The sequence below is a fragment of the Xenopus laevis genome, chromosome 9_10S, assembly GCF_017654675.1.
Source record: "Xenopus laevis strain J_2021 chromosome 9_10S, Xenopus_laevis_v10.1, whole genome shotgun sequence".
NCBI classification, from domain to species: Eukaryota; Metazoa; Chordata; class Amphibia; order Anura; family Pipidae; genus Xenopus; species Xenopus laevis.
Genome location: NC_054388.1, coordinates 45,489,007 through 45,502,098, shown reverse-complemented (window position 1 = coordinate 45,502,098; position 13,092 = coordinate 45,489,007). Strand labels below are relative to the sequence as shown.

At 40.8% G+C, this 13,092-nt stretch overlaps 1 protein-coding gene across 2 annotated transcripts in view; it reads left to right on the top strand.

The window, feature by feature from the left end:
- The window catches only part of gas7.S (growth arrest specific 7 S homeolog), a 103,667-nt gene extending 91,113 nt beyond the window's left edge, over nt 1-12,554 (top strand). For both annotated transcript variants that reach the window (XM_018238592.2, XM_018238593.2), the window contains exons 6-14: nt 49-138; nt 1,156-1,271; nt 2,365-2,439; nt 3,779-3,857; nt 6,419-6,547; nt 8,264-8,387; nt 8,874-8,953; nt 10,500-10,598; nt 11,026-12,554. In XM_018238592.2, coding sequence (XP_018094081.1) covers nt 49-138; nt 1,156-1,271; nt 2,365-2,439; nt 3,779-3,857; nt 6,419-6,547; nt 8,264-8,387; nt 8,874-8,953; nt 10,500-10,598; nt 11,026-11,139 — 906 coding nt within the window. In that variant the 3' untranslated portion in view covers nt 11,140-12,554. The remainder of the gene's footprint in view (nt 1-48; nt 139-1,155; nt 1,272-2,364; nt 2,440-3,778; nt 3,858-6,418; nt 6,548-8,263; nt 8,388-8,873; nt 8,954-10,499; nt 10,599-11,025) is intronic.
- Nucleotides 12,555-13,092: the final 538 nt, after the last annotated feature.

Sequence of the window (13,092 nt, the reverse complement as noted above, 5' to 3'; positions counted from 1 at the left end):
ATTTGTAAATTTAACAAATAAAGGCTAAATAATGCTGTTTCCTTCCAGATAAACTGTGTAACGTTCCCCCACCCCGACACGATGCCAGAACAGCAGCTTTTGAAGCCCGGGGAGTGGAGTTACTGTGACTATTTCTGGGTAAGTGTCTCATGGGGCTACCAACTGTACATCCCACTGTGTCATGTTACCAAGGATTTACTATTTGTATGACACACTAAAGCTAATTTCAGTAGTAAGAAAATAGAATAGGTTTATTCATTGTATTACATTAAGGAATGTTCCTTCAAAAAATTAGGTTTAATGTGCTCCCATCCTCGCACAGGTAAAAATTTGGGGCATCCATGTCTCCCTGTCCCTCTCCCCCAATTCTCCTATGGACTGATCAAAAAATCAGAAAGAAGCGTTGCCATTTGCTATTTATTTTAAAGCGTTTTACTTTGCCCCAACACGCTTTTATATTTAATTTTTTAATATTTTTTTTCCCATAAAAAAATAGGGAATGACCATGAAATAGGCCAAATGGTTAGATGCAAGAGGACCCACTAACACCTGGGCCCACTGGTTTTCCTGGTATCACGTTGGGCCAGTCCAACACTGAAAGGGGGTTTTCTAATCCTGGTTTTCCCTGGCTCCAGCCCAATCCCAACCCAGAAATACCTAACGCTTATTCCCCATGCAATGTTCCTTATCCATTTCCCTTTTTATATTTCTGACTTTTTGCTAAGAAAGCAAATTTCATTTTAGAAACAGGCAGTAAAATTTCATATTAGAAACAGGCAGCTTGTCGCCATTTCCCTCCTTCTGATTCAATGTACAAGCTTCATGCTCAGTAACACACTGGGGCCTCATTACCTTTTATTCACTCACAGTAATGGCCCCTTGGATTATTATCCTTCCGAATCTAAACTAAAATAAAATGATGGGAATAAGACAAAGGCAAAGCCCACTGAGGATGATATTAACCCCCCGCCCGGTGTACGAATCATTTGTATTGCGCATGACTTTCCAGCGAGTTGCAGGGAAATAAGAACCAGGATGATAAACATTTCCTTTAATTATAGAGAGGAATTAAAGGCCAATGATACAAATTCTAGACCAACGAGATGTTTCCCTTTGTGGCCACATGAAATGTGAATCTCTGTGTTTCACTTTTAGGCGGATAAGAGAGATGCGCAAGGGAACAACACTGTGACTGGGTTTGAAGACCTCCTCCAGAAGCAGCTTAAGGGCAAACAAATGCAGAAGGAAATGGCCGAATTTATCCGTGAAAGGTAAATGAGGCGACTTTCTGGGAACAGAAGCAGCACCCGAGGGATCAGTCTGCTGCGCTGGCAATGAGTTCCTTAAAAACAGGTTCAATGAGATTTATATGGAAATTTAGACGTCAGGAGAATGGAATGAACTAGACAACTTGGAATTAAAGTGAGACTTTTACTGATATAAAGAGTAACCAAACTCAAAAATAACATATACATATATATATATACAGTATATATATATATATATATATATATATATATATATATATATATATATATATATATATATATATATATAATATATATATATATATATATATATATATATATATATATATATATATATATATATATATATATATATATATATATATATATATATATATATATATATATATACACATACACATTCATATAAAGCTGCTATTGATGGCTGTCGACACCCGCCTGTCCAACACATAAGGTCTCTGAATTGGATCAGCCTGCTTAACTTGTCTTTTACCTAATAGTTTGGTAATAAATGGAGAAAAAAAAAACCTTAATTGGACAGGGGACTGCATGCTTGTGTAACTACCTCTGGTTGTCCAGACTGCAGCAGTTATTACCAGCACATCCAGGAGATCCTGTAATAATTAAGAACAGTAGGCATAGGAATCTCTTGGCAATAGTAATGAAGCATCTCCAGTCTGTTTCCCAGAAGGGGAGTGTCAGCTTTTAAGAACCAAAAACTATGGCAGCAGAGATAACCCTATTCCTGTACTAAGCACAATTCAGCAGAAACAACACTCTAAGTTTGCTCACATCTTGTGCAGAGAGATACCATAAAACTATGCCAGCAAAGGTATTCCCATGTACTAAGCACAATTCAGCAGGAACAGCCCCCTACGTTTTCACATAGCCTGTAAAGAGAGACACCTTAAAACTATGGCAACATAGGTATTCCCCTGTACTAAGCACAATTCAGCAGGAGCAGCCCCCTAAGTTTGCTCATAACCTGTACCGAGAGGTACTATAAAACTATAGCAGCATAGGTATTTCCCTGTACTAATGCAATTCAGCAGGAACAGCCCAGCGCTGACAGTGAGTCCCTCTTTTCTACCCACAGAATAAGGATTGAAGAAGAATATGCAAAAAACCTGGCAAAACTCTCTCAAAGTCCCTTGGCCTGTCAGGAGGAAGGGTAAGTCTCCCCAAGCGGATTAAGGATGTCGTGTCCTGTTTCTCCCACAGCAGACTAGTATGAATGTTGTTAATGATAGTAGCAAATCTCTGTATTTACTTTGCCCACACAGATTTTGGGTCCCTCTCACTTGGGAGAGGCAGAAAGAGTCAATGTTTCTGTTACATTCCATTCACCCTACACGTGCATTACTTCCCTTACTCAGTGTCTTTGTAGAATGAGCAGAATGAGCAGAATAATTGCTTTCTGTACAAGAGCAGGTCAGAGAGAGACTACACAGCAGAATTCTTCCCTTAAAGAAGCTTTGTAAATCAGATTGGTTAATTGTCTGGGCACAAAGGAGGGAATGGGCATTATGAGTTACCCACAGGCTTATGAATATTTAATTACCCTCCTGATTTCCTTATCTTAATTATCCTGGCTCCACATCATATGCTTGCACTCTTATTCATGAGCTGTGTCTCCACAATTCATAGACCAGTACCTATGGCTCAGCATCCCAAGGACATAAAGTATCAGTTCATGCCTTGAGTTTAAAGGGGAGCTATAATGCAAAATGTCAGTGCCAATCTGTGTCAGGTGTTTATATTGGTCCATAAGTAAAATAAGGATAAGATAATAGGATTCCTTTAGGCTTAGGCCCACCTGTGGCAAGGCTCATCTTCAGTACATTGATTGGCCAGTCCAGTCCTGACCCTGCCACTACTGTTTATTGGTTATTGGTAGCTACTCCTCGAATTGGTTCTCCCAGATAACATTGGAATTGGGTAACTGATGCAGAGCTCTTAGCCCCTTCTATTATGTTGCACCGGTAGGTACATGCAGGGTGGAAAATATTGCAGATATTTTTTCACACTTTTGCTAAACATGACATTATTGACATTGTCCTATTATAGATATATATAGATAGATAGATATATATATATATATATATATATATATATATATATATATATATATATATATATATATATATATATATATATATATATATATATATATATGTAAGTCCGGGCTGATTCTGGGTCCCTGGCCTCCCTGAGACATTCAGATGCTGCCTCCTGTGCTTACCTTTCAGGGCTTTGGCACAGGTCAAGAGGGAGCTTCACTCCAGTTTGCACTCTCTACACTTGAATAGCCACATTTCTGACTTACAAAACCTAATTTTGGCTCATAAAGTTGCCAGGAGTGGCATTTTGTTGCCCCTGGGTACTTGTGGGATGCTGTAGCCTGAGGCAAAAATCTCACCTTGCCCTATAGAAGCAGCTCCCCTGTGTCCAATTAGACACTGAAGGATTCATATAGAAACAATTGCTATAATAATGTCTTTTTCTGGCAGAACCCTGGGAGAGGCATGGGCCCAAGTGAAGAAGAGTCTGGCAGATGAAGCAGAAGTTCACCTTAAGTTTTCCTCTAAGGTACAGAACATTCTATCCTGTCTTGTGGTATTTTATATTAGAATGGCGCTGCCATGTGGCACTGCTGTATAGATAAAAATCATACAATCCATATGTAGTCCCCTGTATGTAATTTGGGTTATACTAAAATAACAAAAATTGCTGAGCAATAATAACTGAGATATAATTGGCAATAATCAAGGGTGTCATTGCTTATGAATATGAAGCAGAAAACACAAAACAACTTAATTCCTAGAAAGCCAAAGAGAAGTGAAGACGCCTATAAGAGAAGGGGCCCCTCTCTGATCAGAAGTCCCCTAGTAACAGTCTCTCCCCAGGATACACTGGGTGAATTTGAGAAATATGTTGCTCGTTGGATGCAATTGGACAGAGGTCTTAATGGAACCTATATTGGTGTATGGAACAGTTGGCACCAAATGTTGAGTTTATCTACATCACACCTGAGATGGTGGACAAGTATTGGCACCACGTGCATTGTTCTTATCTAATATGCTGCTAAGCACTAAACTATAACTCACACACTAGCAAATCCCTGCACCTAAGGATATGAGCAACACCCTGATCTCATACTACAGTATTTTGGATAACAATATAAGCCCCAAAATGGGAGCTGTTTTACAAATAGGAGACTAATTCTGGTATACAAGATATTATTTGTGATTTATATTGAATACTCATCCTCGAGGAAGCAAGTTTAATTACAATGGTACAAATACGATTGGTCTGCACTATCTATGAAACTCTTTTAACATTAATATAAGCTTACAAGAAGGAGTGGCAATACTTTCTTGACATTATATTAACTTTTGGTTAATATTTCAGTTCAATACAGCAACAGCTGCTACTATTCACAGTTATTGTAACAATATTATTATTTTATTATACATTTGCTTGTGCCACAGCAGGGAGGGGCCCCTCCTTTTACAAGAGTCTTATTGAATGTGTTTTTAATTACATGTGTTGGCATACTTCACTAATAAACATTGCCATTTTAACTATATCCAATATTATCGATTAAGTACATCATCATTTGGCTTTCTGGGAATTAAGTCCTATTGTGTTTTTGTTGCTTCATTTTATGGTAATTTGGGTTATGAAAATATATTCGCCTTTCCATCTTGGGTATCTCATCCCAACTGTCTGCACATACAAATAGCTATAAAAAGAACAGATTTTGAAGGGTTAGCCCTGGAGTGCCCATACTTTACTAAAGAAGGTCTACTTTTAGTGATGTTGTCCCATTATGATCTACATCCATAAAAACATTGTTAGCATTCTGTTCTATTACTTAAATATTGATTTTGGGAAGATGTATGTTTCTATACTTACCAAACAACAATTTCTTATGTAACCTTTAGGGATGCACTGAATCCAGGATTCGGTTCAGGATTTGCCCTTTTACAGCAGGTTTCGGCCAAATCTATCTGCCCGGCCGAACCAAATCCGAATCATAATTTGCATATGCAAAGTAGGATTTGGATTCGGTTCGGTATTCAGCCAAATCTTTCGCAAAGGTTCAGCCGAATCCAAAATAGTGGATTCGGTGCATAATTAACGTTATAAATATCTGAATGAAAAGCATGAAACAGGAGGGCAATAGAGACAAGCTGTTTGTTGACAGTATCTTGAGTTCTACTGATCACCAGCTAAAGGTCTACTTGTAGATACCAATCTGCCTTTTGGTTAGCCCCCTGGGTTAGCCCCTTGGAATAGCCACATTAGAAAGATCTCCCTCATAAAGTGACCCCATACCTTACCCACAGTGCACTGATTCTCTGTATGTTCTGTTCCTGGGCTGCTCTGTTTCCCATGGTCAGACAGTACACCCCCCATGGGTAAGTGAATCCAATATGCCCCAATAATTAGCCAGGTACAGAGCTCTGATTCACTGTACTTCCTGCTCCTGGACTGCTCTCTTACCTATGGCCATCAGTACCATCTACAACCAGTACTTACTTAGGTACAGAGCTATGATTCACAATATTCTCTCTTCTTGATCGATTTCCCTTGTTTAGATAAAAACCTCCCTTTATTTAGTGTGATCAATCTTCCCACAGTACTGTACTGGCTATAAACTCATTGGCAAATGTCCAACATTTTAGCAACCCTCATTGTATTAGCCTTTATTTCCCCTTAAAAGGATAAGGAACATGATATATACACTTCATAGGGCCTGCAGGGACCTCTGTCCCTAAAAACAGCAGCATGTTTGACAGCTGCCACATCTCACTGCTTAATTTCATGTCCCTAGGTCTGTGGCAACAATGGACAACCACCATGAGTTGTTTGAGCCATACTTGTTCTAACCAGCAGGTTCTGGTTGGTGATCACCTGTAGGACCTGTAAGAGAGGCTGTTCAACTGGTTGTTCTGGCACAGTAGGACCCTCAGTGTCTATAGCCGAAACTCATTTTGACTTTTGGGACTTTTATATCCCTCAGTGGTGTCACAAAAAGTCCCTCATCCCCTTCATTCACTTTGCTGCCTTTCTTTGTATTTTTAATTACAATCATTTGGCTGACCCATTCCAAGTACAAATCAATGTCATTTGATGATCAACAGTTACAGAGTGAGGTGGAGAAGCCTCTACTTAACTTTCGAGAGAACTTCAAGAAGGATATGAAGAAGTTTGACCATCATATTTCCGACCTGCGCAAGCAGCTGGCCAGTCGAAACGCCGCAGTGGAGAAGGTGAGCAAACCCAGTACTTATGGGATCTCATTACTAAGGTTGGGGATGAGACACATAGCGTTTAGCAGTTGCAGGGCAGGGCTCCTGATATAACAGGACACCAGAATGGGCAGAAGGTGGTCTCCTGGAGGCCACATATTCTGTATATAAGGGTAAAAGTCTTATTAATCTGAAGGAGCTGTTGCCCCTCACCACCCCCCAGTATTTTGTGTAATGACATCTATACCCTTCTGTACACCAGTCACCAGTGTGTCTCTGTTTATTGCTCATCTATAACTCCCAGCATCCTTACAGTTGTCATAGCTATTGGCAGTTGTAGTATAGTATGGCTTTTATCCTTTCCTTAAAGGAGAACTAAAATGAATGTGGCTAAAATGCCATATTTTATATACTGAACTATATATTGCACAGCCTAAAGTTTCAAACTTCAAACTTGTCACAGGGAGGTCACTATCTTGCAAAGTGTCTGCGACACTCACATGCTCAGTGGGCTCTCAGCAGCTGTTGAGAAGCTAAGCTTTGGGGTCGTCGCAAATGATCAAGCAGAAAATGAGATAAACTTGTAATATCAGCTGATGCTACAGGACTGATTATTAAATTCTGATGCTAGTTGCACTGGTTTCTGAGCTGCCATGTAGTAATTATCTGTATTAATTACTAATCAGCCTTATATTGTGACATTTATATTCTATATATACTAGGGATGCACCGAATCCACTATTTTGGATTCGGCCGAACCCCCGAATCCTTCATGAAAGATTCGGCCGAATACCAAACCGGGTTGGAAGGGGAAAAAATTTTACTTCCTTGTTTTGTGACAAAAAGTCATGCGATTTACCTCCCCACCCCTAATTTGCATATGCAAATTAGGATTTGGATTCGGTTCGGCCAGGCAGAAGGATTCGGCCGAATCCAAATCCTGCTAAAAAAAAGGCCGAATCCCGAACCGAATCCTGGATTCGGTGCATCCCTAATATGTACCGTATATTATGAGTCAGTGAAAGTTTTTTGACACCGGAGACGGAATCGATGCAGGCGACAATAGGAATTGATGCCGACAACAATTTGATGACAATTTTGATAATCAATTTTGATGAATTGTCAAAATCAGTGTTTCATCTATTTTTCGCCAGTTTCGCAGGGATTTGCGAAATTCATGGCAAAGACAGGAGGTTCCTGTCTGACCATGGCTTCACTTACCCAGCAGTGTGTACTGTCTGGCGATGGGAAAGAGAACAGCCCAAGATCTGAAAACAGGGAATGTGAGCTCTGTTCCTGGATCAGTACAGGGACAGGGTGTTTATTAATTTAGCCAGAGAAAGGTTAATTCCCTGTTTAACCCAAGTCTACTCACTTTTTTCAAATGATACACAGACACTTCTCATCACATACAATAAACATTCCTTACAACAGAGAGTAAATTATTGTTGGGCAGAAAGTCTCATATCTCAGATATCTCATATCTCTGCATATGGATCTGTATGTCATGACAGACACAGGAATATGAGACTTGATATTTTCTGCCAAACATTAATTTATAATTATGGATATCAGGACCTTCCCCAACACAAAGCAATGACTGGGTTGTAACACTGCATCATCTTCCTGGAGTGCCCATAAGTTTCTATAAGTTCTGTAGGGACCGCAATGAGTTTTTCTCTGGGATTGTGTATGAAATAGTACAAGCCAAATGAGAATATGAGTTGCTCCCTGCAGGCCAGGAAAGCCTTAGCCGAGAGACAGAAAGACCTTGATGTAAAGACCCAACAGCTGGAGATCAAACTCAGCAACAAGACAGAGGAAGACATTAAGAAGGCCCGGAGAAAGTCAACGCAAGCAGGTCAGTAGCCAGTGGCTAATAGAGGGAGGAGACGCCATACTTGTGGGGTCATATGAGGGAACATAAGGACATCTGCCCTGACAAACAGATGCACACCGGGCTAGGGAAAGTATTCATGCATTAACATATGCATCACATCATACAGTCATTCTATAGAGTACAAATAACCTGCATGTTAAGAATATGAATCTGCTGCCCCCTAGTGGCAATATTTGAGGCTACAATCACATAAACAGCATTACCGCAATTATTTATTAGAATCTTGCTCCCATTGCTGGACAAATACCTTATTTTACTCTTCTCATTTTAATGAAAAGATCTGTATGTTAAACCATGTGATATCAGGGGACAAATCAGGATGCAAATGAAGTAAAACTGTTTTCATAAAGCTTCTTGCTTGCCTAATCAACCCTTAATCATAACAACAGCGTTAGTCTGCAGATGAAAATTAAATTCTGGAAACTGACCGATACTTTTCACTTGTAGGAGATGACCTGATGCGTTGTATGGATCTGTACAACCAAGCGCAGTCCAAGTGGTTTGAAGAAATGGTTACAACGACCCTGGTAAGTTGCTATTGCTCTGCAGTTACCTACGGTATTGGCCAAGGGCTTAACTTGATACCTTTGGGCCCATGGGCAAAGTCTAATACATGGATTGTTTGCTGTGTGCAGGGTGTTAGGGATTCCTGGCACCCCATACAGCTGTAAGGTCTGCTCCCCCTATACTAGTATTGGCTCACGTTTCTCCCATTTAAGGAGTATTTCCACTTAGTGTACAATGTGCTGTATCCAGGCAGTCTCTCAGTCTGTTATTAAAACCAATGCCCAGTTGATATGGTCTGCAGGACCCTAGCAACATATTAGATGAAGTTCCAAATCTGAGTAGATGGCTAACCAGAGTACGCGATCCTAAATATTACATTTAAAGGGCATGTAAAGGCAAAAAAATAAAATCCCATTTTTACTTTCTTTAATGAAAAAGAAACCTATCTCCAATATACTTTAATTAAAAAAGGTGTACCATTTTTATAAGAAACCTGACTGTATGCAGTGAAATTCTCCCTTTGTTTACTGCTGTGGATAGGAATTGTCAGACGGTCCCTAACTGCTGAGCAGGGAAACAATCATACTTATGAACAGCAGGGGGAGCCCCTGCCTTACTTCCCAGCCATGCAGAACTCAAGCAGCTTTGTTTATGATGATCCCTAAGCAGCCCAGACCACACTGAGCATGTGCACAGTCTTAGTCTTGCAAAGATGTTTAACAAAGTTACAAGATGGTGACCCCCTGTAGCCAACTTTGAAAGTATAAATTATTTGTTTGATTAGGCTTGTGGTGCAGTAAGTTCATGTTTATATTTAGTATACAAAATACAGCATTTCTAACCTTATTCTATTTTAGACTTTACATGCCCTTTAATGCATACCCTCCTTTAATACATAATAGACATGAATAAAATATATCTTCATAAATAGGGATGTAGCGAACTGCCGAGTATGTGTTCGCGAACGCCGTTCGCGAACACCGGCAAAAAATGTGAACAGTTCGCGAACTTCGAACATCCGAAAATCGTTCGATTCGAACGATCGAAGGATTTTAATCGTTCGATCGAACGATTTTCGTTCGAATCGAACGATCGAAGCCATTCGATCGCATGATTTCATTCAATCCAATGGCTTCGATCGTTCGATTCGAACGAAAATCGTTCGATTTTAGTGATCGAATGGTCGAACGATTTTGACGCGAACGCCTATTGGCGAACGTCGCGCGACGTTTGCGAACTTGCGGCGGACGCGAACAGTCGAAGTTCGCGCGAACTAGTTCGCCGGCGAACAGTTCGCTACATCCCTATTTATAAACAGTTCTTGATGATGTCACCTATCACTTGACCCATTCATACTTGAGTGTTTAATATAACCATTCCTGTAAAATACAAGGGAAAAACAATAATTTGACAGCCAGAAAGTAAATCCTCACCCAGAACTCCCAGAATGCCTTGCATGAATGCCCTGACATATATACAGTGTATATTCAAAGTCCAAGTCTCATGGCTATAGATTCCTGTGCTGTGTATACAGTATAACTCATGCTATTAATGGGCCCTTTGCAGGAGCTTGAGAGACTGGAAGTGGAACGGGTCGAGATCATCCGTCAGCACCTGTGCCAGTACACACAGCTACGGCACGAAACTGACATGTTCAACCAAGGGGTAAGTGTCTCATCTACAAATCAAGGGTGGGTACATATACAGGGGAAGCACATTAGCTATATGTGTAGCCCAAATATATGCAAAATATAACTACAAGCTAAAGGACAGCATGTATGTGTATAAAAAGATTTCAGTCGAGTAGTCAGCACGACAATTGCAAATTCTTCTTTGAGCAGTGCACATTATCCAATGGCCACTTCCCACGGGCAAACAATGTGCAGGATAATTGGTGTGCAATATGGCATTTTTGGTGACATCAGCTGTGGTGCTCTTCCAACTATTCTACATTTAAAAGATTTAGTACATGTTAAAAGTAAGAGAACATTTGGGTGACCACTACAGCCAGCATTCCTTTAGCCGATCAGGAGAATGGGATCCTGGGTGTTTTACAGTTGGTTACCTTTGCTTATCACCCTTTCTTCTGCAGACGGTAGAACCAGTGGATCAACTACTCCAGAAAGTGGACCCGGGCAAAGACAGGGAACTGTGGGTGAAGGAGCACAAGACGGGAGACATCAGGCCAGTGGATATGGAGATATAGACTTCTACTCATGCATATATTTGTACAGCCATGGACATTGTACATTCCTGTACCAAACACAAGAGCATTGGATCCCTCAAGTGATTGGGCTTCATGGAGAACTGAGATGTGGCACTGGCTCAAGCACCACCCCCCCCCCCCCAGCCTTTGTACCATCTCTGGGGATCAGGGAGGTCTGAGGATGGGTTTGGATAATATAACATCTTCTACTGACAGCTCTAATGGATCTACACTTACATTTAATTTCTCCCAATATCTTCTCCTTCTTGTAGTACCTTAAGCAGGGTGGCTCCACTGCCTCTTACCCCAGGAAGGCACAGTCCTTGGAGTCACATTAGCGTACCAACAAAGGCAGGGAGATGGGATCAATAGGGGCTTGTGCCAAGGGACTGCCAATAGGGGACACTGAAGGGACAAACAAAGTTACTCAACTGAAATGTTCCTTTTTTAAGCTATCCTTCCTTGTTAAAAGGAAATAATAATTGCTTATATCCAATTTTTTAAGGAGAAATATGCAATTATACTGTAGGTGCAGTCTTGTAACCAGCTGATGGGCACTAATCAGTGGAAATGTATAGTCAAGACTTGTGCCGCCTGCATTTTATTTCTAGTTACTGGATATGTAGCCATTAGCCCAACTAGAAACCTCCCCAGAGGAGACCTGTATGGCAGGGGGTAGAATGCACTGAAGCCCAATGAAGCCCACAGCACTGCCAGGCTACCAGTCAAAGTGTTGTTCAGTGCCGCTGCTTGCAAGCAACCAATCATAACAAGAAAAGCTCTGTCCAATGTTTCCCAGCATCCCTCTAACTTTGATTTTATTAGAGCACAAATGAGTTTATAATGTGCAATAAAATTATAATGGCTTACAGTATAACCCTAGGGATTTATTGCAGTTCCCCGTCTTGGGGCCCCCACAATTTATCAACCTCAGCCCACCAGAACATACACGTTCAGAAGAAAAGGACCAAATAATGTGGTGGGGGAAAGAGAGATTTTCTAAGGACTTGTATATAGGAAATGACTCAGCTCCAAGCTTCTCACCAGTCACCAACATTCCACTGAATGGGACTATTCTACTTACCAATGGTGAGTCTCTGTGGAGTAGCACTTAGTGCATGTCCAGCCAGCCATTGTCTACAATGAACTATCACTGCAATTATGAACCTGCTTCCCCATTTTTCCCTATGGCTATTTGACTGATCCCTCAACTGAACACTTTCCTGCCACGAGACGCAGACTGTAATGGCTTTAAGATCTCAACAGCAATAAAAATATGAAATGTCTTAATGGAAAAGAGCAATCACCTGCTTCCATCTGTGGGCATTCCAAAGGCTACAATTGTGTCCTTAAAATTAAAATGTTTCATGGCCCCCTAAGGGGGGGGGGGGCAACCAATATAAACAGCCAATATATACAGTAAAAACTTTTAATTTACGTGAACCCAAATTGTACATTGTAATTGGATATAATGGATCCCAGTAGGGATGTAGCGAACTGTTCGCCGGCGAACTAGTTCGCGCGAACTTCGACTGTTCGCGTCCGCCGCAAGTTCGCGAACGTCGCGCGACGTTCACCAATAGGCCTTCGCGTCAAAATCATTCGACCATTCGATCGCTAAAATCGAACGATTTTCGTTCGAATCGAACGATCGAAGCCATTGGATTGAATGAAATCATTCGATCGAATGGCTTCGATCGTTCGATTCGAACGAAAATCGTTCGATTCGAACGAAAATTCGATCGTTCGAATCGAACGATTTTCGGATGTTCGAAGTTCGCGAACTGTTCGCATTTTTTGCCGGTGTTCGCGAACGGCGTTCGCGAACACATACTCGGCAGTTCGCTACATCCCTAGATCCCAGTACCTTGTTCTGTGTCCTGTTACTCTTTGAGGGATACATAAGTTGAAACCATCATTTGTTCTCTAAACTGAGAGAACAGTGAAATGAGA